Source organism: Etheostoma spectabile, chromosome 9, assembly GCF_008692095.1.
Source record: "Etheostoma spectabile isolate EspeVRDwgs_2016 chromosome 9, UIUC_Espe_1.0, whole genome shotgun sequence".
Lineage (NCBI taxonomy): Eukaryota > Metazoa > Chordata > Actinopteri > Perciformes > Percidae > Etheostoma > Etheostoma spectabile.
In genome coordinates, this window is record NC_045741.1 from 26,306,729 (window position 1) to 26,331,967 (window position 25,239).

The following is a 25,239-nucleotide window of genomic DNA, read 5'->3' on the forward strand; positions in this document are numbered from 1 at the left end:
CCCAGAATGCTGTGTGGACTAGCCAGAATGGCAATACGAGACTAAGTCTTTGCTTACAAAAGACTGTTATTGTTGATAGCTAAAGTTAGCATAGTCAAAATTCTATAACCTAATTTAAGTTCAAACTACGTATTGTTACCTGATTCATCCCGTTTTGTGCCAACGCTCTGCCATGCTATATCCCTACTGATAAGTCCTCATAACTGTCTAGAAAAGTGATTTATTTGCTCATTGCTCGCATAGGATAAACTTCAAGACAATTACATTTTTTCAGTTGGGCTCAGCTTCACGGGATTGCGCCCGCTTGTTGCTCCTCCTAACAAACTGCCCATGCAATTGATTTTGTAAATAATTCCTATAGAAAAGCATCAAATGTGGAGAGGTATCAGATGGCTCAAGCAATTCAGAGGTTGTTGCCTTGCTCAATGGCAGCTACCAGTCCACAATCTGTACCTGGTCCGTCCGTTGAACCAGCTACTCTCCACTTCCTTAGCCAATTCCTTACAGATTGAGCTACTACCACCAATATTTAGTATTTGTTCAGATTCTGGAAACCTTTTGAGGATCATGTGGATGCTTTTAAAAAGAATTGCGTCCATTCCGAATATTTAATTTTTCTTGACTAAAATATGTTGTAGGTATTTATGGCAGCATGATTAAGACACAGAACTAAATGTGCTTGGGAGAGGTTAGACATATACAAATTTGCAGTCTACTATTCAACCAGAATACTATGTACTTCTATAGTCTTCAAGTGTCAGATGTCAAAGTAATTTGCACATCTACCGTGACCACGTCTCGACAACTTTGTCACAGGAATGTAACATCTTATGGACTGAAAAAAACAATGTCAGTGAATGGGGTTTAGCCAGCGATTACATTTTCTCGTTAATGAAAAAATGTAGTATATTTATATAATTTTAAGGTGACACGGTTATGGTATGAGATGTGAACTGCCGTGCACGTGTTTGAGCGACCACCATACCCTTTCTCAAATGGCACAGTACTTCAATTTTGTAAACAAAAACACTTTTTCCAAATTAGTTGCAAATCAATATTATGATATCTAACCATGAATTCTACAAATAATGTTAACACTTGATGAAAAAAATGCACTGATCATGAAATAAATAAATAATAATACTTCTTACGTAAATTGAAGTCTTTGAATTGCAGCACAATGGAGATTTATTTTGACAATATAACGTCTGTGGTTTGAGGGCATATATTTTGATTTGTTGCATTCAAGTACTTCAATTTGAACTTTTCAACTCTATAAACTACGTGTGGGAACACATAGCATACAAAAACTAGAATGGTACACAGAAGATTTCTATTGTAGGTGAGAATATATTATTAAAATGGGACATCTGGCCGAAATGATGGACATCTGGCCAAAATAAGGGCACCTGAAAAACCCAGGAAATGAACGGTTGTAGCTGTTGACTAGTGCACTACTGTAGCTAGCAAAGTAACTGCTAAGTCTATAGTGAGCCAGAAACATGCTGGTCAGTCACAATAGCTCTCCAAGTGAGCTAGCTCAGTTGCTAACAGTACAATACTTCACATAGTTCATTCAAGAGATGTATTTGAACCATGGACTTCTCTCATTTAACTGCCTCTAAACCATGTCTCTATTGTGAATAATGACTCACTTCGTTCAAAAAACATTTGGTAGTTGTTAATGGCACACATGTGAATGTCAAAGTTTACCAATAGTGGAACTTGCTTAAAAAAAGTCCTTAGATCAACTTCCCCTTGTGAGCCAATCCTCTGCAGTTTCATAATTAGTCTGGATCAACAGAAGTACATTTCCGTGTTGCCATTCCCAAAATCCCTTAGCTACACAGTAGAAATGGCAAGTTTTGAAGGACATTTGGATCAGCAATAAGGCAGGCCTGCTTGGTTCTGCATTCTGTATTCTGAACATTCTTTGTAAATCTTTACAATCAGGTTTCTATAGGTAAGAATATGTTTGTAAAATGGGATTTAAACCTAAATATGCAATATATATGCATGTGGTAATGTTTGTTAATTCACATAACACACAAGCATTCCAAAATCCAAATATAGGAATCTTCAAAACAAGATGTACAAACGTCATTTAAAAAGAAGTTACCTTACCTACCTTTATAAGACTGTCTTTAAAAGACTAACAGGTACATCTTTTAACTTTTGCAAAGTGTGCACTTTCCTATTTGAAATATGAACCAAGTCTTCATGGACAATGCATAGTAGTTACGCACATCCAAGTGCAGTTGAAGGCAGGTGCTGGACCGAGGACGGCAATTAAAACATAAAGAGAGGTCCACACACTCTAGCTTTTTTAAGTGCAAAGTATTGGCACATCCACAAGCGACTTTTTAAGCTGATGCTCTTCTTCAGACTTCTTCTTCAGAGACACTTAATCATTTCATTACACTGCCGTTTTTCTTTCATATTTGTCCCTAGTGGTTCTAACAGTTTCTTCCAATATGTAAGAATCCCACCTGGAGACCCATCAGGGCGTGGGGGGTATTGTATCATTGGAAAGTGTTTTATTCATGGATGTGAAAATATACAATGTATGGTAACTTTGAGGTTTTAATGTGTAAATTATGTAGGATTATGAATAATCTGTGGTCCTGGCCTTTCCCTCTGCCCTCCACACACTTCTCTGTGGCAGGGAGGGGAAAATAAGCCACGATTGACAGCTTGTTTCATGCTCTGTAACTGTGGCCGCTGACAAGGTTTTGTCAAATGAAATGATTGGTAAGGAAGAGAAATGTTTGGGGCAATATTCTCCCTCTTGCGCTGTTAGTTTCTCTGTACAACAGCCTCGCTGACTTGTCGACGTGTGCAGAAATGTATAAATGAGAGGTGAATCTAATGTAGAGTAAAGTGGAAGATAGCAGAGGCAGCAATGACCTGTCAATCCTTTTGGAGCTAAAAGAGACAAGATGAAAGATAACTTTGTTCTTTAAGCCTGCATTTGTCTTCCAAAGTAGTAGGTGCGTATCGTGTGTGTGTGTGTGTGTGTGTGTGTGTGTGTGTGTGTGTGTGTGTGCGTGTGTGTGTGTGTGTGTGTGTGTGTGTGAGATATCAGAGAAATTATTTGAAGGGAAACTTTGTTGCAGCATACAAATGCTGTTGTTCCTCACCTCTGCGAAGCCACCGAGCTGTTTAAGATTATGGAGAGCTGTGAAGGTCAAACAGAGCTGTTGTTGCACCAGCCTTTTTATTTGTTATGCAGAGTTTGTTCTTAGGTCTGGCTCTGTAAATGACTGCTTAGAAAAAAAGCCTATTTTGATCTGCAGTGGCATATAACAGAGGCCGGTATGGCTTATTAAATGATCATTTATTAAGCTATTTTTTTCTCACTGTGGCAGCTTATTGTTTTGTTTATTATTGGCATGTTTGCCCAAAACATATTGATTAAGTATTGATGCCCAATGCAGGACTGAGATCTACCATGTCTACACCACAGTAAATTATAAAATAAAATGTGTGTCCGGTATGACGGCAGCTGCAAAGGTTTTAATAAAGCAGCAATGGGGAAACTAAATTTAACTTGAGTATACAATATGAAAGACAAATTGTTTAAACTGTGGCTAGGTACATATTTGACAGTGTGTATTATAGAGCTTGACAAGATCATACATATATTAAATTTACATATTTCTGTGGGCTGCTTTCAAGTTTTTCTGCATGTATTATCTTCAAAAGTCTTGTCTCACACCTTTAAGCTCCAGTCAAACCAAAAAGTGGCACAGAGAAGTTCATCTGCATGTTGCATGCTGACTTCTTAAAGGGCTAGTCAGTGAACTACTTGTCTTGCTTTGCCAGACCTTCTTCCACAGCGCTGCGAAGGAAGGTCCAGCTAGTCCACACTGCATTCCGGGATGGGAGAAAAACATGCTCTGGTTTATTGGCATTTCTTTAAACCAATCACAGTCTTCTTGGGTGGTGGCAAGCATCCAATGGGTTAATGTTGCCTCTGCAAAATAGTCTAGGGAAGAAACTTGTTTTGGTGGAACAAGTGTACATTCAAAGGTTGTTTTAGTTGTGCAACAGAAAACTCAGATTGGACAGATAGTCTAGCTAGCTGTCTGGATTTACCCTGCAGAGATCTGAGGAGCAGGTAACCCTAGTCCTCAGAAATCCACCGGAGGTTAGAATGCCAACACAAAGAAAGCAGAGGGTGACGGACATCTGGCCAAAATAAGGGAAATCCGGTGGAATTTCTGGCGACAACGGAGAAATTGAACCATGCACTCCAGAAATGAACAGTCGTATCAATAGACTAGTGAACTACTGTTGCTGGCAAAGTAACCGCTAACTCACTAGCTAGCCAGGAAGATCACATGCTATTGCTGGTCAGTCACAATAGCTCTCTGAGTAAGTTAGCTCAGTGTAATGGTGCAAATGGACTGGACTGTCTCTCCGAGTAAGCTAGCTCAGTTGCTAACAGTACAATAGTTTACATAGTTTATTCAAGAGATGTATTTGAACCATCCACGTCTCTCTTTTAACTGCTTAATAACCATGTATCTATTGTGAATGTTGACTGACTACCTTCAGTGGCATACATTTGCATGTCAAAGTTTACCAATAATGGAACTTTTTTTAACTTTCCGTTGTGAGCCAATCCAATGCTGTTTCTAATCTTAAGAAACTGTCTGCCTCTCTACAATGACATTAACTTAGAAAACTTACATTTTCTATTTAACCTCTACAAATATACATTTCTCCACTTAGTCAAACTCAAGGCCTATATTTCACTGTATGTAGCCAATGTGCATGGCAGAAAGGGGGAGATGGATTTGTTTAAAATTAACTTGACAAAAGCTACAACTGGAGAACTGACGTTGTCCTGACAGTTTGATATGGATCAACTTAAATACAATTGTCAGGTATCAAAGATATGGGTTTTCTACTTTTATTCTGTAACAGCATATGGCATAATTAAGATACCCCCAGCGACATGTCTAGGGATTACTAGTCAAAAACTCTAGTCTTCCACCAACACTAAATCACAATGATAAAAATGAGTTAAAAAGATGGGGATTTAAAGTCTTCAATACAACAAGTCATCATTTTAAAATGAGTCATTGGGTAGTAACTGCCTTCCAAAGGACCCTTGTGATTGTTAAAAAATGATTTATATGTAATTTGCCACCTCTATGGGTAACATATGGTTAATTAGGCACCCACAACTCTTGTTAGATAAAGATAATGATCCTTGTCTATGTTTTATTGCATATGAAGCAATAAAACAGCTGTACCTGCATGTCTTGTATTTAAACCTAACTTTTTAAGTCAGATGCTTTTGAGTTGTAGCAGAAGTGCAGCTGCTCTACTCCAATCCCCTGAGATAATGGGAATGTCACCTTTCTTAAAACCAGGTCAGAAAAGGTGTACTATGGCAGTGCCAAATCTTGTTACACTTTGAAATTGAGCTGTGAACTCAAAGAGCAACATTTTGTTTTTATCCCCAAAACCACAGTGAGGGATGCAATCTTAAAAATTCAGTGACCCATCCAGCCGAGACGACAGGCACAAGTCTCCCCCTCACCACATGATTTATTGAAAAAGAGCTTTAAAGTATGGTGATGTTTCGGTCACAGACATCACCCATCATCATCACCTAACTAGAAATGACAAAGAGGCAGTGGTGTGGCAGTCAGAGGAGGACTAACAAATACCTTAGTTCAGAATTAGCCCAGGGGATTTAATGTGAGAAAATAGTGTTGAATTTCTGCTTTGATGTCAGATCACGGTGAGAGAAACTACATTAAAATGTAATCCTCTACTGCTGATTGCTTTCAGGATGCTCCAAATTAGTATTATATGTTAATCATGTTTATATCAATAACTTTTGGATGACTTTGACACTTAACAAAGTTAAAGGGACAGTTCACTGCTGGAAAGATGAATATGTTATTAAATTGGCTCATTTATGTTGTAGAAATGTGAATTTCTTTTTGAAGTTGATGCCTTGTAGACCGAGAAAAGCCATAAAATGTGTTTTGGGCTCATGTGGATGAAAGACAACAACTCCCAGAATGCACTTCCTTTGCTTCCCTACGCTTCTAATCCCAAGCCACGCCTACCGGTTACAGACAGTCAAGTCAACTCAAACGTGTTTTCTTATCATTTCAACCATATACACGAAACAACGTAACAACGTGGCTTAAGTGGTGTTACACATTTATAATATATAAAAACTAGCTAGATAGTCCAGTACATTGTTGTTCAGCTATGTTTCCACAAAAACAAAAACACAGCCGTCTCTAAACTCGCGTTGGGAGTTTTGTCGGATGTAGTCCAGTTTGTCTAATGAGCAGACACTTGCTAGCAGAACAGATGGGACAGGTGGCCGGCTAGCGTTAGCTTTCCACCTAGCTCGAACTCCTGCCCTCGTTGATGTGCCCTTACCTGGCTAGCGCCATCGTGCGACACCGCTGGCTGAGGTGCTGGTAGCAGGTGAAGCTTGTGTAGTGTGTTGAGTGTTCTGTCAGTAATAACGTTTTTCTGAATATTCTCCGATCTGTACTTATGTATCCAAGTGGTACATATGTACGGTAGTTTGAATGCACATAATTGTTGTAAAAGTTTTCTGCTGAAAAGAGAGCCTGTTTAGGTTAGCTTCAAGATGGCTAACACAAGATAGTGACAGTCCCACCCCCTGTGGGAGGGTTGATAACATGTCGAACTAGCTGGCTGTAGTTCATAGGCTCTGGGCAAAAATTCCTCAGATGACGCAAAACAACGATTTATGTGTCATCTGAGGTTTTTTTCCAGACACAAAAGAGAAGAATCGTCTCAGGGGGACATGAGGGAGGGAAGCACGGTCATTCAAAACTAAATACTTATACCCAGTAGTATAACAAATACTTCTGGGTTTCTACTTATACAAAGCTTATTGCTAATCGGTGAATTATCCCTTTAAATCACGCAGACTTAATTTTCTTGTCTAAGCATCCGTCTAATCATCATACTGATTAATAGTTTTCATTTGGTGTTCTTGAGCTGCATAAGTTAGCGTTCCGTGATTGCGCACCACCCCCATGCAGTTGCTAGTAGCCAAGGAGACAGGGAGGATAAAAAAAACATGATGGATTAGTATTTATCTTCCCTTAAGTTTCTGCAAGGAAAAGTCACCGGATGACACAGTCTTCTAAACATAGCCATACTGAGAAATACAGAGCGAGTTGTGTGGAGCTTACAGTCTTAATTAGCTTTGTAGCAACAAATTTTGATGTATTTGGATGTAACAGATATTCATTATTGTCAAAAAGGAACGCACTAAAGCTTTAAAATTTACGGGTATATCAAACACGTTGTTGGCAGGTCAAGAAGGGGAAATGACCGACTCCGACTGAGTTTTATGACCACCTTACACCAAACGATTGACATCGCCAGGTAGCCCAAGATGTAATTTTAAATGTAGGCGACACAAAGTTTGGGTATGCAATAATATTGCTACATTTTGTTAGAAGTTCCCGTGACATGACGTTTACAGTCTATCTTTCAGGCTCAAACACATGGAGCTCTGAAGCAGACCGGCGGTCGATTTGTGTCCAATCTCTCTGTAAAAATAGAGATAAGCAGCGCAGCTTCCGTGGTCTGTGCAGTTTTAGGTAATTATAATGGATATGCTCTGCTGCTGTGATTCTGGGGCAGACGTGTTGCGCTTGTGCTCCATGTATTTTTGCCGTAGCTTCGGTTTTCCACCTACGCTGTAGAGCAGCGTACAGCGCTTCCCTAAACTTTGTCTCATTCCTAGACCAGTTTCTCAAACAGGGCTCTTTGTCTGTCAGATGATCTGAATGAGATCTGCCATAACAGCAGAGCAATAACTTAATGCACAGAAGACCGGTGCAGGTGGATTCTTTCCTAAAATATTGTAAGTTTATTCTTGTAATTTTATAACTTTATTTTTCGTCACGACTTCCCCAACTCTCTGAGAATACAGATGGGATGCGTTATATTTTGAATGGGCTGAGTGTTTCCAACATGAGCAGCTATCTTCCTACACTTCTGGGCTATTAAAGTCCAGGGGTTCAATGCCTCATTGAGGTGAATAAGTGCCACATGCACATTTAAAGAGGTTACTCCAACAACGCAAAAGAAGAGTGAGGAGTAAATTATGTGAGCTGACTCAATCAGAACAGATAACATCAAATAAGAAAAGTGGAGGAGAATTAATAGTTGAACGCAGTACAGAATGCTTGAGATCCAATTATGTAGCCAATTATTGTTTCATATTTTCAATTGTCATCTATGTTTCCCTTTGCATAAATACAGATATCTCCACCAAACATTGATGCAGGATGGCATAAATAATTTACCAGAATGCAGGAAATTAAGAGTTGCTCAGAATCTCCAATATTGGACTGAAATCATGAGATTCTTGCTAGAAGAATCATTAAAATGTCGGAAAACATTTATAACAACACTGTTAACATTGTTTTAATGGTGAGCTACTGCAAAATCGCTTGAATTTACTCCTGAAACAACCTCCAAACGCACTTGATATTTTACAACTTGTGGGATTTGGGGGAAATATTGACAAAAGTCTTGAGTGATTATCTTTGGATTTGGCCTGAGGGAAAAAGTGATTAAGACACTTAGCTATGTTTGCTATTGTGCATGTTTTACCGGGAAATTTTGTCATCTTTAATGAAATGCTTCTCTGAAGTCTAAATAACAAATTACATGTACATATAACAAAAAAAAGAGACAATCTAGTTACACGGTTTTCACTCCCCATCAGTGATAGGTATCCGACTAAAAGGCCAGTGAAGTGTTTGTGTGTGTGTGTGTGTGTGTGTGTGTGTGTGTGTGTCTGTCTAACAGGAGGTCAGTAGTTAAATGAACTTTTGTTCCATTTTACTGAGAGGATCCTTCATCTGCATTGAGCTAGAAGTAATGAAAGTGTGGTGGAGCATTGAAGATTGATGCCAGGGAACTCCCAGACCTCTTCCCTCTGCTTTTTACCCTCTCTCCTTCATCTATAAACACTCTTTCTGTCCTTCGTGTTTTCAACAGTTTGGCTTTGTGTCTCTGCCACTGCCTCTGTGTCTTTTTTCTCGTCACTGTCTACCGTCCCTACTCTCCAGGACTCTTCTTCTAATTGTCTCTGTCTGTGCATCTCTCTCGACTTTCTCCTTTCAATCTGAATATCTTCTTGAATCTGCTTTCTATACAAGAGTGGCTACTCAATTGTCAAAACAAGGACAATTCAGCAATTGCTCAGACATCTGTGATCTATTCGGAGCTGAACTGATCTGGAATTGTAAAATGTCTGAAAAAGCATCATCAGTATTGGTGTAGTTATATGGGTGTGGGTAGGAGACTGGAAATATCTTAGACACAATGGTGTAACAATTGACATACAATTGTGCAAGACCCATTGATAAAATATGCTTTATATGTGTCAAACATAGACTGTCTATAAAGAATGGGCGTAGCATCAGTGACTACGTTAACATGCACATGATATTCTGTTTTTTTCAAATATTCCTAAAAAGACGATATTCCGACAAAGCTGTTTAAATGGCTAATGAAATAGAATATTCCACTAATATTCCTGTTTACATGTAGCCATGCAATACAATTTTTTTCAAAGTTTACCAGCAGTGGGGGACTTGTTGGACCATGTGAACACAGCGTCCCCCTTTCATTCCTTCAACCAGCTTCTTGAAAAGGTTAGCAATGTGTGGCATATCCAAATACCTGTTGATTTCCAAGTCTTTCCTAATATTTAAAAGTAGCTGTGTGTCTCCTTCTCATCGGGTCTGCAGCCTTGAAAACTGTTGGCTGGTTGGTTTGTGTACAGCAACCATAGCAACGCACAGAGCTGAGTTGTAAACAGGCAAGAAGCCGTAAACTGGGCGTAAACTGAGGTAAGACCCAGATTGTGGCCAACATTTAGGGTGGGGTACAGGTTGTTTACCCAATCAGAAGTTACGGTACTGGTATTTTCCATCTGACTGGTTTGACAAGGAGTCAATTAATTAACTACCTTGGCTCAAATTAACTTTGATAGGATGAAAAACACACAGTAAGAGGGTCAAAGGTTTAGGACAAAAACTTTGTCAACGACAAAAAACAAGTTCATGGCTATTTCAATGCACACATGGTTAGCATTGCTAAGCCTCTATCATGATTGACAGGTCGGCATAGAGCCAAGCCCCTTTAGCGTTCCTTGCTTTATCGTAAATTTGAAAATAAATTGGACCATCATTTACAAATTGAATATCATGCTGAATTGAAGATGACTTGAACAAAGCAATTGATTACATAACCGTGTTAAAATGTGTTATAAATCAAGTCAGAAGTAGGGTCATTTCCCCATATATTTCTTTATAAACTGATATGTTTTGGATCTAATAAAGGCTGTAATGAGCTTAACCAGCCAAATCTGTATAATGACACATATTAAATAATGATATAGTACAGGCATGCCGTATCAATACAGGTGCCCCTGTATACTTACTATCAAATTACTATTACCAATTACAAATACAGTTTAAAAGAAACTAATGCAGCCTCAAATATGTTTGTTGACAACATAGTAGGGACACTAATATGTAGTAGGGAAACTACTATGTAAGCAAAAAAAATTTAATTTGTTGTTCCTCGGACATCCGCTACTGGCAACTTAAGCATGAATAACGGGTTTATGGTTCATCATTGTCTTGGTTAAAAAAAAAAACAGCCTAAACCATGCTGAAGATGCTTTTAGCATGCCGCTCAAACAACACATTGCCGGGAGAGTTATTACTTTGAAATCCAAGCTAAATACTTACCTGTTTACTATGCTTTTGTTGATTTTTCTTTCAAATGCAATTTGGAGTTTGCTTCAAAGTTTTTATTCTGAGTGATTTTGATTGTTTGTTTTATTCATATTATTGTTCTTCTATGTGTGCTTTTGACTGTTTTCTCACTCTGTTTTCTTCGATTGACTTCATTCTATGTGCTTTTATTACTTTTTATCATTAGTGTCTTGTGCTTTCACCTGTGTAATCTCTAAAGCACTTTAGTTGCCTGTGGGTATAAAGTGCTAGATAAATACATTTGACCAGAGACCCAGAAACAGCGCTGGGTTGTGCGTTGATTTTGGCGTAGTGGCCACAGCCAGAATTGCAGGTCATGTGCCACCCACTGGCCTGAGAAGACATTCTGACAGATTTTTGGGAAATCTTAAAAATCTAAGTTGAAACGTAATCATTCAGTAAAATCAGCCAGAAAAGGATAATAATGTGCTCTTTGGGCCCAAAAACCTATACAAAATCTAAGCCACTTCCACTGGAATAAATTGGGGGCCAACTTGGAACTAGTTCTCCTAATAATAGTAGTAATAGTATTCTTGATTCATTCATTCTGGCTTGAAATTTTGCTCAAGCCATACTTGAATAATTCTGAATTTTTAGACTGGTGAAACATTATACAGATGTAGAAACAAAGTAGCATTTTCTGTTTTTGCAAAGCTTTAACTTCATTGTGAAAACTTCTTAAAGAGACAATTTCTATTGAATTTATGTTCAATGATACAAAGGTACATCCCTTAATTTGTTATTAAGCTACTGTAATGTGGTTAAAGGTGTAATATGCAGAATCTGACTAAAAAACAATATTAGTCATCAAAAAAAAAAAAAAAGATTGGTGCACACTCTGATTAAGAGATGGAGATGGATCCAGAGATGTCTTGCTCTTCCGCGTAGTCAGGATCGTAGCCGTAGGTGGTAGCTGGTCTTCATCTTACTCTCTGTGTTTACGCTAATGTTTACATTTTAGGCTAGGAGAGTTTCATCATGTGGATGATGGACCAAGACTAAAAACAGTGGACATAGCAGCAGTGACATCACCCAGTGGTTTGTGGGCTGCCATTTTGAAGCCTCGAGTTTGGCCATATGTGCGTCGCCATCTTGTCTTTTGCAACCGGATGTAGTGATTTTTAAAGAGAGGTTGGAGCTGGGAAGGATGACGCGGCCAAGCCAGTGTTGTTCATGGTTGCAATGGAGCTGCGCTAAGCTTCACGATAAAGAGGGAAAGTTGCAGATTTTCAATCCTTCTGAAGCGAGTCATCCAGCAGATGGCGGGTAAGCACGGACCTCTGCGCCCTGGCTTGCCCTCCTCCTCCACAGTTAGGTACCCAGCTGTCTTTCAGAGACCGTGAACCTCCTGTTCCTCCTCGCTTAGGTATCCAGAACCCAATGGTGTGTAAGGCCAGGGAGGGTTGTTTGATTGAATACTGTTTTTTTTTCATCATTTAGAATGCAGGAAACAAAATAATTCTTTGAAATCCTCCCTATTTGTGAAGTCGCATAGTTGGCAAATATGCCAAGGAGGAGGGGCCGCATTTGAACGTTGCATGTTACAGGATCAGTAAGCAATGTCTTCTAAAGTAACTAAATACTATAAATGTAATGCTTTTTTGTTCATTTGGAGATTAAGACGAGATGGCATAAAGTATCAAGTTTTGGATACATATAATATCTCCTTTAAATCTTTGTTTTGGTGTTATCCACTAGTTATTTAATCTTCAGCTTTGCCTCCAGGGGGTTTAAACATGTACTTTTTTGAGTAAACCATCTTGTACAGTGGTTTTAATTGAATAATGGCCTATAAGTTTTATTGTTCTTTTGGGGCATTTGATTTTATTTAACTGTGTTTTTGGAGGAGGGGCAAACAGTTATTGATTGGGCAGTTAATTCGTCATATTCATGGTATATTTTGATGATGTAGTGTGTAAAAAGGACTGTTAAACTTGATGACATACCAGGACACAGCTGAGGTTTTATATAGCTGATGTCCAATCAGACACACACAAAATCTTCAAGCATGTTATTCCAGCTGTGGTGAGGGTTAATGATGCTGTTTAGGAGCTGTATTAAACACACACACACACACACACACACACACACACACACACACACACACACACACACACACACACACACACACACACACACACACAGCCACCATCTCTAGGTTCACACATACTCACCACAACCCTAAGGCTATTAATTACTGTTGCGCACACACACAAACTCACTCAGGTCCAGTACTTTAACTCTATAACTCGCCCTAACTTGCTCTCAGTCATATTAAAGTGGGTAAATGCATCTTAGTACCCTGCAGTGCTTTTAGTCTTCATAGTTGTGTGCTGACAGGTTCTGGCCAGTTACTTTGCCCAAGTAGCTATTAACACCACTTATCACATTTTCTTCTATATTCTGCGCTAATGTAACATCCATTACCTTGAGTCAACTGAGCAGTTTTAATCTGACACAAGTGGCTGATACCAGGCATTTTACACACACTGCCTGGGTTATGTCTAGGCTTGCTCCTTATTAGTTTCAATTAGGCCCTGGCAAAAAACCAAGTTGACAAGAATTGTCCGACAAAAGTGTTGGCTTGCTAAATATTTGGCCCACTGCAATGTGTCAACTTGCAATGCACTGCATTTTGAATGGTGGGTAGGGGGTGTGTTAATGGCGATTGTCGATTGATTCTGATTACCAGGATAACATTCCAGTTCCTCATTGTATCATGAACCGCTTTTTTAGCGAGTTTTAGCGTGGTCCATACCTTAAATGATACACTGTAAAAATGATGGACATAGCATCAGTGACGTCACTCATTTGTGGACTTTAAAGCCAGCAGTTTTCATTTTGGCCTTTGCCATATTGGAAATTTGGAGCCAGAAATGACAATATTTGGACCAGGGGGCAGAGCTGGGGGATGATGCTAAGCCAGTATCTGGCTTCATTGTGGCTTCAATGCCGCTGCGCTAAGCTAGATCTTTAAAGATGGAAAGTGGCTGAAGGAAGTCAGAGAGAAAGTTTTGTAGGCGGGTAAACGGGCACCTCCAGGCGCTGCATGTACAACAATACACCGAACTGTATCAAAATTGGCAGACGTTCCCCTCAGTTACCAGGTAGTACTAGCTAGCTATCCTTGGTTGGCAAGGTGCTACCGAATGCTGAACAAGACATTTTCAGTCGACCAAAATGTTCCAATAAACTTTTATGAACTCAAAAAACACAGCAGACAGACAGGATCAAAAACGTTTTTTTTTGTTTGTTTTTTAAAGATAATTTTTTTGGCTTTACCCTTTATTTGATAGAACAGTAGCTAGACAAGAAACCAGGAGAAAAATAGAGGGGGTCACCCAAAAACAAGTTAACGGCTGTTTTAATGTACACAGGGCCGAAGATACACATTGCTTAGCCTCTGTCCTGATTGACAGGTCGGTGTGTAGCCACGCCCTAAAACATGCCCTGCTGTACCGTCTATCCATCCATTTTTATCTGCTTATCTGGGGTCGGGTCGCGGGGCACCAGCTGCATCAGGGGACCCCAAACTTCCCTTTCACAAGCCATATTAGCCAGCTCTGACTGGCGGCGTTCCCAAGGCAGTGTGGCGTTTTTTATAAAATAAATGGGACCATAATTTTAAAAATGAAATTCATGCTGTATTGAACAAGTCTTGAAAGTAGCAATTGAGTCCATGAATTCATTATGAAAATGTTTATTGAGGTTGTGTGAGTAGTAGGGTCATTTTCTCATGGACTTCAATGCAGTCAGGCTTCTTAATGCAGCCACTGGAGTTACCCTTAGCTGGAAAAGAAATAAATGCGGGATTAACACACTTCTGCATTGGCTTCCCTTTTCATCCCAGGAGGTTTCCGCTTACTTCAAACCTCTTTAAACTCATGAATCTGTGACCCAAAGTAGACTTTCTGCATCACATTTTATTATCTTATTGGTAATGAACAGAATTTTTTAACATAGTACTATTTCAGTTACTTTTTGGATTTTGGCTTACAGATACAAGTAAGAAGGGGTTTACTTTAGTAAGAGATTCCTACCCCATGTTTTCCATTTTAAAAACTCCATCCTGTTTCAATTAGTTAAAATTTTAACTATGGTTTTCTTTTACATAGCATGAGGAAATGAAAGAATGCAATTTTAAATTTATTCAAGCCTGTTATTTAACTCCTGAACCTTCTTACATGGACAAAGGATAAGAGAGGCTGTTTGAGATGAAGAGCTTTTGCTTGTGGGTCAGTTGTGTTGGAATAAGTGTTTCCAATATGACCCCATTAAGGTTTTTATAGAACTCTGTGACACTTTCTCTGTTAAACTTTAAATTAATGAAAATTTGATGCATTTGAAATGCAGGTGAAATGGCATACAGGAAGGTGTGTGACGCCCAGGGTGGGCCAATGGTCAGGGAGGTTCTGCACTGCTCTGGAGGTATGGATCTTGATTGGGACCTGGAAAAGGAGGAGCTACAGGAACCAGGACCAAGCATGGACCGCATGCAGACGCAACACATGGATTGCCAGAGATCAGGTAGGTTTTGCTTTAAAATAAGATTGATTAAGATATTTTATTATTTGGTCAAATATATTTTTTCAGACTAATTTTGTAAAAAAATAAAATTAAAATAACTTACATCAAACATTAAAGAGCAGTTAAAAATGTTTTTTTTAATTAAAAACATAAAATATTAGAATAAAAGTTACAGTACACTATAAGAAATAAACAATTATTTAAAGAAAGGCAGAATTAGAATCTGCAGCTGTCTGATTGATTTTTTTTAGGGAGACCTGAAAAGACACCAATATTGTAGTCAAGTCTACTGACTACTATAAGCATGGACAAGTTTTTGTCTGAGCGCTCACTTTTAATCTTTCTCTTTTGCTCCACAAAATACCACCTCCGTTTTCTCTTCATTTAATTAAACCAATTTCTGGCACATCCAGTTGCTAATTTAGTCATGCACTTACTCAGTTTTTGTCTTAGACCATAGTCCCCTGTTGAAAAGGTTATGTAAAGTTGTGTATTATCTGCATAACTATGGTAAATTGAATGGTAGATGTTAAACAGAAGAGGCCCCAGAATGGAGCCATGGAGAACTCCGCATGTCATATTTGTATGCACAGATGCGTAATTATCTATAGACACAAAGTAGTCACTATTCTTTAAATAGGTTTAACAGTACAGTACAGTACAGTTTTGTATCGTGCCAGAAAGTCAAACCCAGTTTACCTATAAATTTAGCTATATGTCATGGTCGACAGTGTCAAATGCAGCACTGAGATCAAGTAATACTATGACTGAATTTTTGCCACTATATGTGTTAAAGTGAATGTCATTAAATACTTTAACCAGAGCCATCCCAGTGCTGTGGTGTGGTCAAAAACCCAACTGTAAGGCATCAAAACTGTTGTTTAGTGACAAGAAAAGGTTGAGTTGTTGAAAAAACTAGTTTTTAAGGATTTTACTTAAAAATAGAAAGTTTGATATCGGCCTATAATTGCTCATTAGAGACTTGTGTAGATTAACCTTTTTTAAGAGTGGCTTGATGAATGCAGTTTTCAGGGCCTGATACCTGAAAGAAGAGACGTGTTTACAATTTGTAAAAGATCAGAAGCCAAACAATTTGAAACATTTTTGAGATTTTCAGATGTTTTATAATGTCCTGCAGGTCTTTATGGTTGATTGTGTAAAATTGAGTCATATTGGAATTTTTTTTGCCTGGACACTGTGACAACACATATCTTGTACTTGATATGGAGGCACTGACTGCTTGTCTAACTTTCTGAATTTTGTCACTGAAGAAGGAGGCCAAATTCATTGCAGGTAGATAAAAGGTAGATAAAACTTCCGATGCAGAGGTGACCTCTAACTCACCCAGTAAGAGTGTGCGCCCCATGTAGGCTGAGTCATTTGCAAGAGCTTGGGTTCGAGTCCGACCTGTGGCCCTTTCCGGCGTGTCATCACCATCCCTCTCCCACCTTTCTTGTCTATCCACTGTTAGGATCAAATTAAGGGAAAAGCCCCAAAAAATAATCTTAAAAAAATAAAAATAAAAAAAGGTTCACACCACTGGTACTAGACGGCTCGTTACCTACACTGTAACAAATTTCTGTAATTTCTACAGCTAAATTTTACAGTAACTTCTTGTTTTGTCATTTTACAATGTTTAGCTTGTATTCACATGCATTATGGGTGAAAACACTATTACAGTAGTTGACAGCTTTTTTCCATAAGAAATTACAGGCATATTTGCGCTTGACTGTAAATGATGCAGTACAGGTACAGTTATTTACTGTTGAATGCGTTGCACGAGGCAGTTGCTTTACACAAGACCATTTGATGGCGGATTGCTGAGGAGCCACATTGCCACTCCACTCAGCCACAATACGTAAGTAGGCCTATACTATTATGAATAGCCTACATAATTACATTGTGGTTTAACTTGTTAATGCTTGTTGAAATAACCTAAGTTGACCGTGTTTCAGTCTAGTGCAGGCCCTACAATAATGTTCTTATAGCTAGCTAACATTAGCTGGAGACTTTTCAGAAGGAATTTTGAACAAGCAATCCCAGGCGAAGCAGTTTAATGCTAAGGTTAAGGAAAGTATAGTGGGTGTAATGTTAGCGTTAACGGTTAACCCTTTTTATATTTATTTTAACTAACTAAGCGTAGTAGTCTGTGTTGTAACGTCAATGTTAACGTCACGCAGGCATGCAGCAGAAGTAGCTAACGCTACTGGACGGTCAGGCGCCCCGGAGTCGGGTCGTTGGTAAGTAACGTTAGCCTAACGTCACAGTGTTTTATTTAGCTATATTTGACTGTCTGACTGTACATTTCTTCACCCTTATAGCTTACACTAGCAAACTGAAGTCAACGTTAGTGGGAAAAAAAACTAGCTAGCTTAACCGTATGCATTAGCCACATCGCCTCAGATCAGGCTGCAGACGGCCCATTAACGTTGATACAAAGTCCCGTAGTTAGAAAAAATTGCCTTATTGAAGCGAAAGCCCATCATTAATATATTGTTCGATTTAACAGGTAATGTATAAATTATAATAACGTTTGACTTTGCACGACCCCTGAAATAGACCTTTTAATTTCGGTTGATATTTAACTTTAACAACTCTTCTATGAACTAAGTTAGAGTCCGACATTAGGATGGCCCCGTTTAAAACATTCGTCATTATTGTTAATGATAGCTGTGTGAAAAAAAGGCTCGGCTATTTTCTAAGGGGACCCTTGACCTCTTAACTAAAGAAATTCGAATGAAAACGGGATGTGAGGCACCCATGAGTCTTCCCTTAACAGACATGGCCACTTTTGGATAATCACAGATGCAGTTTATTTCATGCAGTGCACACGTTATTTTCACCTGTAATAAAAGGGTGTATTTAAATATTTCAGCAGAGTGGGGTCCCCAAACAGCCTTGGGGGTGCATGAATTTAGTCTAACTAGAAAACTAGACTGTTGTGGACTCTTAAATGTGTGATGAATTCTTAAATCTTGTCAACGTTTTTGGCAACAATGAAATATTTCCTTTTCTACAGTGTATCTCAAGTCTTGGTGGCTCAATGTGTATTTTGGTGGTAACTTGACAATCTTTTTTATCAATTCTTGAGTGGTCAATAAGGCTAAATTTAACATCAAATCTTGTAAAAAATTATATCAACCCAAACATAGCTGTAACAATTTATTATTTAGAAGAAAAACGGCCATGGCAATATATGATGGCCATGTGGGTGTATAAGGGCTTATCCACTCTCAATAGGCGCCTAACACACTGTTTATTACAGATGTTATAATGTTATATTCCAACATAACGCGTGTTTTTCAACTTTTGTATTGTTTAGCCTAGCCACAGGGAGGAGAAACATCCTGAACAGAGCGCCATCGCTGCACAGTGATCAACATACATGGCTGAAGAATCTTTTCAGGTAAAAACATTAATGCGAATATGCCTGAATGTGTAATGTTCTGTGGCATTTCTAAATGTGACAGTTTGGGTGTTGGTAGTGAAGCACTAGTCTTCAGGGTTGTTTATATAATTAATGGCACATTAATGGTTAGTTAATTAAAGCTGTGTGTGTTTCTGTTTGGTGTTTCTTTGTTTTTTTATGTTTAGGTGAATTTCTCACAGCAACCGTTTGGATGCTGAGCATCGGGGGTCAGGTGGTTGTGCCTCCACATCCCAACTTCGTGGCTGGGATGGCAGCTTTGTTTTCGAGCTACTACATCTTTAATCTGGTGTTACCGGAGCAAGCATCTTGCACACTAAAATTCATTCAAAGGTAACTATGTGCTTGTAGAATTAGTAGTAGAATGCAGTTGATCATTATTTTGTAGAGTTAGTTATTATGAGTAACAGAGATTTATTTTGCTTGTTGTACTTACAGTAAATCCCTTAATTAAATGATTTTTGAGTTTATAAAAGGGTAAGTTAGCAGTTATTTACCTAAAGCTTTTAATCTTTGCAGAACCAATTCATTTATACTAATTACTTCATTCTGAGAGCTGTTAAACTGTTTTGTTGTTTTTCAAACATTGACAATAAAGACCTATTTGATTATACATTTTGAAAAGTAGTTCTGCATTGAGGTAAACTGGGGAATTTAGGCGAATAAACTATAAACTTGTTCTTTTTTATCTGTTGCATTCACAAGAAATCCTAGATGAAAGTTCATTTTACAGTTACGCATACTTTTCTATGCCCACCCTACCCCGACCTTCCCCACTATGGCTCAAAGCAAACATACAAAAAAGGATCTTTATGCATACACACCCGCATGCATATACACATATACACACCCACATACAGATTTGCACAGCCGGATGTATTTTGCATCTTGTAGAGCAGTTAGGCACTTTTTCATGAAGTTTATTTGCATGTGATTTTGTGATTTCAGATGCTTCATCGTACTGAACCCTTCAAGTGGAACCAAGACAACAAAAGTGTTGAGCCAAAAACATGAGAACATACAGGAGAAAGAGAGGAACTGCATGAACCCTTGCGTCTCCTCTCTACTCAATGGGAGGTAGGGGGAGAGGTAGACGTCAACAAATGACAAAAAGTAACACAGATGGTTCCTCGAAATGCTCTCCAAGAATCAGTTCACTAATTAAACACGGAGCACACCGAACAGACTTGAGTCACCAACCTCGCCGGACTGTCCGGACGATTATCGGGTTGGTTCTATCATGGTCTTATAAGCTCTAAGAAAAATAGAAGTTACCTTCTAAAACATACAGTATTGTTACACTGTGTTGCAATTTAACAATAAATGTCATGATGTTGCATCTCTGACTCGGTTTTATTTACAGTTGAAGAGAATCTAATGCAATGGTTTTTGAAGTAAAAGCAAGCTTGGTCTTTTTAAAACACTTTACACAGCATCAGCAAAGCGGCGAATGTAAAAAACTAAATTAACTGTATATTTTTTTACAACAACGTATTGTATTGTGAAATATTTACATCTTTTTGCTGGATACTTGAGTTGCCAGCCAAAAGCTGTAAATATTTCACAATACAATATGTTGTTGTAAAAAACAATTTACAACAACATATTGTATTGTGAAGTATTTACAGCTATTACCTGGCAAGTCGAGTTGCCAGGTAATAGCTGTATTTTGAATAGAATACAAGATAATGTTGTAAACTAAATTACAATAAAATATTCTTTTCCTTTAAAAAAACAAAACATTGCTGTAATTTATGTACAACAAAAACCTGTAAAAGAAATACTGTCTTATACTGTAATTATTTTTACAGTTATTAACAGTAACTAACAGTAATTTTACAAGATTTTGCTGGCAACTTTTTTGCCAGGTGTTTACTGTAAAATCTACAGTCAAATTCGTTACAGTGTATCAACAGTATCAAGCAAAGCATGATAATTATTATTGTTTCTGGTAAAAATGTCAAAGAAGAAGGACCTCCTTGCATTCATCAGTTCCAAATTATAAATGCAAATCTCTCTGTATAGGTGTCATGATGGACCTGGAGATTGGTTTTTCACCACCTGCATCCAGCTTTTTGACACCCTGTTCTTAACAGTGTGGCATTTCTCCATGGAGATATTTTCTTACCGGAGACAGCTTTGACTTTAGTGGGAGCAATGTCATCAATAACATTTGTCATTTTACAACTGAAATTATCTCATTGACTGAGAACCAAGAGAGGGCAGGTGTGGAGGAGAAAAGCTAAATGAATGTTTCACTGGTGTTTCATTGAATGTTTTCAGTGATATTCCATTTACTGTTTAACTTTTTTTGGACATTTTTGTGCACAAAGACAGTGCCATTAAAGAAAACACAGAAATGATCAGAGACAGCAATGTCAGTCACCACAACTGTGAAAATGTTCAGACCCTCATCAGATAATCAAGTCCAGAGAGTGCCCCTTATTGTGTGTTAGCTCTGTCCCATGCTGAGTCAGTCCATAGTTCTCAAAAACACAACACAGTCCTTTGGTCCCTCTCTCCTGGGAGTTGTTAAAATGTTAAAATCACCAGCAAAAATTGTTCAGTCAAAGTTAATACAGATTATAGACAGCAGTTCAGTAAAGTCATTGAAGACAGTTGCACAGTATTTAGGTGGCCTGCAGATATTTAGAAATATACTATAGGTTGAGGGGAGGACCTCATCTGAAGGCACATATTCAAAGATGCAAAATTTCCATAATATATTTGCGTGCATTGGAATGAGTCAAAGAAAATGGCGACTACACCTCCTTCCTTATTCACTCTATTCTTGCTCATTAAACTGAAGTTAGAAGGAGCTGACTTGATCATTTTGTAATTTGAATTTGAATGCCTTTCTTGTCAATACAGCAAAATTAGGAACAATACTCCACTGGGTGCATAAAATACAATAAATAACCTTTACAGGACATATAAAAGAGAATAAAAACTGTAAAAAAGCAATGATTAGGTAAGTGCAAGCATTGAAGTGTATGAGGTGACAGTGAATGATTGGGTATGTCTAACTATATTTGTTTAGGGAAACTATTGCATTTGGGAAGAAGCTATTTTTAAATCTGGTGGTGCTGGATTGTATAGACCTATAAATAGGTGGTGGCCAGGATGACTTTTGTCCTTGATGATGTTCTTGGCTCTTGAGAGAGTGTGGCTTACTGCAATCTGCATCTGACAGGGAGGGAAGGGGGCAAACAATATTTCCTGCAATCTTGATAATTTTCTGCAGAGCCTTTTTGTCTGCAGCGGAACACACAGAGATGCAGTATAAAAGGATGCACTCAATGGTGGATCTGTAAAAGGACACCAGCAGCTTTGCATTCATGTTGTTTTACCTAAGTATCCTCACGAAATGAAGCCGCTGCTTTGCTTTTTTAACAACTGGTGTGGTGTTAGTTCAACATGAGAAACAGTTTGTGACATGGATGCGCAGCAATTTGAATGAATGAACGCTCTCCACACGCTCACCATTTATGAAGAGAGGTTGTGTGTGTGTTATGTTTTCTAAAGTCTTTTTTTTTTTTGGATGAGGTTATTGGCAGAGCCCCACTCAAACAGATTCTGCACTTCCTGTTTATAGGCGGACTCTTCCCGCCCGTTATAAGTCCTACCACGGTAGTGTCATCTGCCAAATTGATAGATTTGGTGGGAAATGTTGGTAAACAGTCAAACGCGTACAGTGAATAGAGGAGAGGGCTCAGCACACAGCCCTTAGGTCAGCCAGTGTGTAGAATGGTGAAGGAAAGGTGGGGGCTAATTCTGACAGTCTCTGGGCAATTTGACAAAAACTCTCATCCAGCTGCAGGTTGGTGGGTGAATGCCAAGGGTCAGCAGTTTGTGTATCAGGATGATGGGGATGATTGTATAAAAGACAGACACAGGTTGGTTGTTTGGAATGGGCGTTTATTGCTTGATTCTTTCCTTAGGTTAATGCATCCACGTCACGCTGTGAGAACTATATGAATGAACATACTAAGCACGTCAAATAAATTAAACATTACGTAAGTAAACAAAAGGTACACATTGCACTTGGCATGAATACAAATAAAGCTTCACATGTAAGACAATACCTCGTTGGCTGCTTGTCCTGAAAAGAGTTCTGTAAATCCTTGAAAGTGCTTTACGGTTCGCCTTGGCCAGTGTAACGCAAACTTAACTGGCAGAGCACTGTAACATGCGCCAACGCTAGACTTCGCTGGGTCCAATATCAAATTCCGTTGTAGCGGAAACTGTTGTGATGGGGGCGGAAGGAGGACCCAAACGCAGTGTAGCAGGTGGAAGGCAAAAAGGGTTTATTGGGGGAAAACACAGCAGCAACAGATACCAAAAAACGTCAAAACACAGGGAGCCAGAGAAAAACCAAAAACCGAAGCACAAGGGCTGGAAACTCACAGGGGAAGGTAAACAGGCAAAAATATCACGGGGAAGTCTTACTGGAGCTGGAACAGAGGAGAGGTGACGACACGCTGGAGAACAAAAGGATCTAACAAGAGGCAAAGGAAACACTGGGGTTAAATACATGAGGTAATGAGGCAATAGGGAACAGATGAGACAACAGGTGAATCACATTAGGGCGGGGCTGGACAATCAGACAAACAAAGTAAAGCTAGACTAGACAAGACAGGACAAGACAGGAAGTTGACTACCAAAATAAAGCAGAAAGCATAACAAACACACACAGGGAAACATAAGACAGAATCTATGACACCAGACTAGGGAGAAAACCGGGACAAAAACACCGGGAAGGCCAAATGGGAAAATAACCCCAAACAAAAACCCCAACCCACAACAGGAAACCATAACAGGGAACTTCCTTTCTGAGAAAAACAAAATCTTTAAACTTAAATCTTTAACTATTACATCTACAGTGCTTTTACATTAAACACATTTCCTATTTATTGAGTGCATGAGACCATAAATATAAAAATTAAATTTACTATGAATTTTGCATTAAATATGCATCATAACACATGAGATATTTAAACAGCACTTACATCCACGAAGAGCATCCTGACGTAGCTTTTCTCTGTTCGAGGTGGCTCAGGGCAGCATGGAGAGGCATCATCTGTAGGCCTGTATGCAAACTGGTAATTATCCAAAGAGTGAGGGAGACTGGCTTGTACATGTTTGAGTACCAGTCTCTCAAAGCACTTCATTATGAAAGGGGTAAGGGCCACGGGTCAGTAGTCTGCTAGGCTGTTTGATGCCGATTTCTTGGGGATGATAGTTGCTGATTTCAGAAAGGAGAGGACAGTGGCCTGAGCAAGAGATAAGTTGAAGGTGGTGGTAAAGACAGCAGAGAGTTCATTATAACATGCTTCCCAGGTACCCCATCATGGCCAGCAGCCCTCCTGGGATTCACTGCTTTGAGAACCTGTCTCACTTCGTGTTGTTGGAGAGTGAGAACAGGAGTTTATTTACTGAATACAATAGCTATCTAATGGCGGCTAACTGCAGTTAGTGAATACTTTAGAAAGATGCTGTAGAAAAGCTAATGTTATCTGTTCAAAATTCATTAAATTACCTTGGTACTGCTTCCACTCTGATCAAACTGGTCTTATAACTTGTAAGACATCCTAATGACAAGTCCAAATGGTTTCACTGGAATTGAAATGGAAATTATTAATGACACGTTATATAAACATTTGATAAAGAATTAAACTTCATGACGGATTCAAATTGTTTTACTTTAAGTGAGTTCAAGGAAAAATATTCATGACACAATTATAGTGCTCTCATGACAGCCAATGTAAAAACCAACCTCTTATTGACATTTTAATGTAATGACACATAAAGTTTAATAAAGTTTGACAATTGGGCCTTTCATGACATATTTATGACAGGTTATGTTGTCTAGGTTAATATCAAGTTGTCATGACGAAGACATCTCAGACAATGCACTGAAAAGACACTGACTCCTTTATGTTAATGACAGATGTCATTTTATAATAATTATGTTGTCATGTGTTACCAAAAAGATTTTCGGCCAAAGACCTGACGTTTAAGGCTTAAGGTGTTAGTGGGTTAAAATAATTATCTGCCTAATCTTTTTAATTAAATGTGCATAAATACTGTCTGATTGATGTCAGAATAATTAACAGGATGAGTTTTTGAATTATTTATGAAACATTTTTCCACATTAATGAGATCACTATAGCTCATTCAACAGTCAAACAAATACAGTTTGGGAGCTGGTTTTAATTTATGTTGTGTATGTCATGACTCATGACATGTACCTTAAAGGAGAATTTCGGTCAACTTTAACGTGTATCTCTGTCGTTTGTAAATTAGGAGGTCTGAGAGTAGCGGAAATAGGAAACCAATAGGTGCTGCCTACATCGTGTTATCCTCCTGCTAGAGTTAACACCCAACAGGCTTAACCCTTGTATTGTCTTCAATTACGGGACCCTCTCGTGTCCCTCGGGTCAAATTGACCCGTGACTTATT

At 38.6% G+C, this 25,239-nt stretch overlaps 1 protein-coding gene and 1 long non-coding RNA gene across 2 annotated transcripts in view; both read left to right on the forward strand.

Annotated features, from left to right (window-relative positions):
- LOC116695607 (inactive N-acetylated-alpha-linked acidic dipeptidase-like protein 2) overlaps positions 1-25,239 on the forward strand; it is a 730,805-nt gene that overhangs the window by 198,516 nt on the left and 507,050 nt on the right. The window contains exon 3 of the mRNA XM_032525998.1: positions 15,177-15,350. Within this exon, the coding sequence (XP_032381889.1) occupies positions 15,177-15,350 (174 nt within the window). The remainder of the gene's footprint in view (positions 1-15,176; positions 15,351-25,239) is intronic.
- LOC116695663 (uncharacterized) lies at positions 17,012-19,986 on the forward strand. Its single transcript, XR_004333513.1, has 5 exons — positions 17,012-17,208; positions 17,531-17,590; positions 18,673-18,756; positions 18,945-19,110; positions 19,726-19,986. It is a non-coding gene; the product is annotated as an uncharacterized LOC116695663 (long non-coding RNA).